The sequence below is a fragment of the Rhagoletis pomonella genome, unplaced genomic scaffold, assembly GCF_013731165.1.
Source record: "Rhagoletis pomonella isolate Grant_MI unplaced genomic scaffold, Rhpom_1.0 Rhpom_scaffold_18255, whole genome shotgun sequence".
Lineage (NCBI taxonomy): Eukaryota > Metazoa > Arthropoda > Insecta > Diptera > Tephritidae > Rhagoletis > Rhagoletis pomonella.
Genome location: NW_023476772.1, coordinates 354 through 2,944, shown reverse-complemented (window position 1 = coordinate 2,944; position 2,591 = coordinate 354). Strand labels below are relative to the sequence as shown.

At 38.4% G+C, this 2,591-nt stretch overlaps 1 protein-coding gene across 1 annotated transcript in view; it reads right to left on the bottom strand.

Moving 5' to 3' along the window:
* Positions 1-1,880: 1,880 nt before the first annotated feature.
* The window catches only part of LOC118757462, a gene marked incomplete at its 3' end in the record, with an annotated part of 821 nt that continues 110 nt past the window's right edge, over positions 1,881-2,591 (bottom strand). Inside the window, 1 exon segment of the mRNA XM_036492172.1 lies at positions 1,881-2,591. Coding sequence (XP_036348065.1) covers positions 1,881-2,591 — 711 coding nt within the window.

Sequence of the window (2,591 nt, the reverse complement as noted above, 5' to 3'; positions counted from 1 at the left end):
GCAACAGTGGGAGCGCCGCAGCGAGTTAACTCTGGGGAGTGTTAACTTATATGATATGTACATACATACATATTCTCATATACACGCAAAGCTTACCGACTTCACTTAGATTCTTGAAAATTTGTATGCATATTTCGTAGATATCAGGGTATTGTGCAGTGAAATTTAGTTCATTATAATTAAATAGGTTGTTTTTATATCGATATGATTAATTGATTTTTGCTTCGAAACCTTTTTCTTGTATTTATAAAGCTACTCATAGTACCATGAACTGAACTTAAAACTAAGAAACGGGTAACTTTTGTAAAGAGTTGATCCAATTTTAGCCAAGGTAAATAATTGTGTTTGTTCAAGAGTTGATGCAACCAGGATTTTGCATTTCAATACATTTTTTTTTTTCAATGCCCATTTATTCCTCGGTCTATGCTGAATAAGTTCAAGATTCACTTTGTGCAAAAACTGTTCAATGGGACATATGTACATTCGTAGGCTCAGACGATTCATTTCTTTACTCCGAAAGTCCAGAAACATTTTTTGCACTTGTGAACAAATTAAAGTAAAAGTTCAGTGGTAAGGTTTACTTCGCCGCAAATGTATGTATATTGATTGAAATTGTGTATGTTATTGATAAAATTTGCAAAAAGAGCCGAAATTAGCAATTTAAAACTCAGCGGACCATTATCGCAAGTTGCCGACGTGTATTCGTAACATTTTAAAATAGAAGTGGTTTTTTTTAGACAGCCGTTGCCCCTCGGCTGGCAATGGCAAGCGCTCGCGTGTGTTTCTGTCTTGAAAAAATATTCTCATAAGAAACCATCAAACAAAATAATCAAGGCACGCACCACAAACTGAAAAAGATCGGCCAAATACCTAGCTAAAATACGATTGTATGCATTCGAGTACCCATCATTTGATTAAGACAGGATATTCGTGATAGAAAAAAGTAAATATTTCTTTTCTTCATTCCATACATGATTCTACTTTATTATTCAGGAATTGAACCGTTTTTTTTTTTTTAATTTAGCAAGAGCAGCAAGAAGGTATTTCACTTCAGCTAAACTACTTTAAGTTGCCCGGAGCAAAATTTTGGAACACGTCATCCAAGATTTTCGTAACTCCATCTGTTGAGACAGTTTCTCAACGGATTAAAGCGCCCTGATTTTCTTAGAATTTTGAACGAAAACTTCGCCAGCTGGATGTGAATTCAGGTTTTATTTTGCATAGTTTCGATACATGTAATTATACATGTATGTATGTTAAAATTCCTATTATGGACACAAACTTAAATTAGATCAATTTGAGAAATATGATATCGTTAAATTATACATACTTTAAGGTATAAAAACCAGGACGTATGACGGGATCTTGAGTAATTGCTTTCGAGCCACTTTATGCACGAACTCATTAAAGTACAATTGGCGCAATTCTAGAACTCCTCTTACGGCTCGTGACAGAAGTCATTTAAATTTATTGATAAAAACGAAAGTAGTAGATTATTCTAGTATAATATAATATATTTTAGACAGTGGCGTCAACAATCCACCCCGCAGTATGGCAAGAAGTTTTTTCTTCGCCCTACTCCACATTTTGAGACACGTCTAAAACCGCAATCTTTGAAACCGGTCATTCTTGTATACCACTAAGAGTCTGGATTTTTGTACTACGTACCTGCCCATCCTTTGCTAACCTCGTTTCAAGTACGTTGCCTCGTGGCCAGACATTGCGAGGGCATGAAGGGTCAACCAGAACAACTAAGTCCCCGATAAACAATGGCCTCACCTTCTCATGCCACTTTGTTCTGCATGTTAATGTCGGCAAATATTCCATCAACCAGCGTCTCCAAAACATGTCTGCAAACCGTTGGGATTCAAGCCAACTACTTTTCAGCACAACTGCGCTATCGTCCAAGAGCGCATATGGCTTCATGCCGCTTGAGCTCCCCAGCAAAAGGTGATTTGGTGTGATCGCTTCAGCGTCGCTGTTATCGAGAGGAACGTACGTTAAGGGCCGCGAATTTATAATATTTTCAATTTCAGCCATCATACTTCTCAAAAGCTCTTCGTTTGGCGAGCGAGTAGGTGTTATTTTATAGAAAACATTTTTTATGGAGCGCACTAAACGTTCCCAAGCGCCTCCCATGTGTGGCGCAAGAGGCGGATTAAAGTTCCATTTCGTATGCGAGGAAGTGAAAGTGCGAACAAGCTCGTTTCGATTCACTTCAGCAACTGCTTGACGCAGCTCTCTCTCGGCGCCAATAAAGTTAGTCCCGTTATCGCTAAAAAACTCTCGCGGGATGCCCCGCCTCGCAATAAAATTTCGAATAGCCAATATACAGGAGTTTGTATTAAGAGAATACGCGATTTCTATGTGAACGGCTCTTATGGTTAAGCACGTGAATAAAACTCCATACCGTTTTTCCTTGTGTTGATTTATTGTAATCAAAATAGGTCCGAAGAAATCCAACCCCGTAAAAGTAAACGGCGCAACATGAGCAGCAAGCCGAGCTCGAGGCAACTTAGCCATTTGTGGCATCTGCGGTACGGCCTTTTGAATTTTACACATTTGGCAGTTTCTAATTTGCTTCTTAAAAA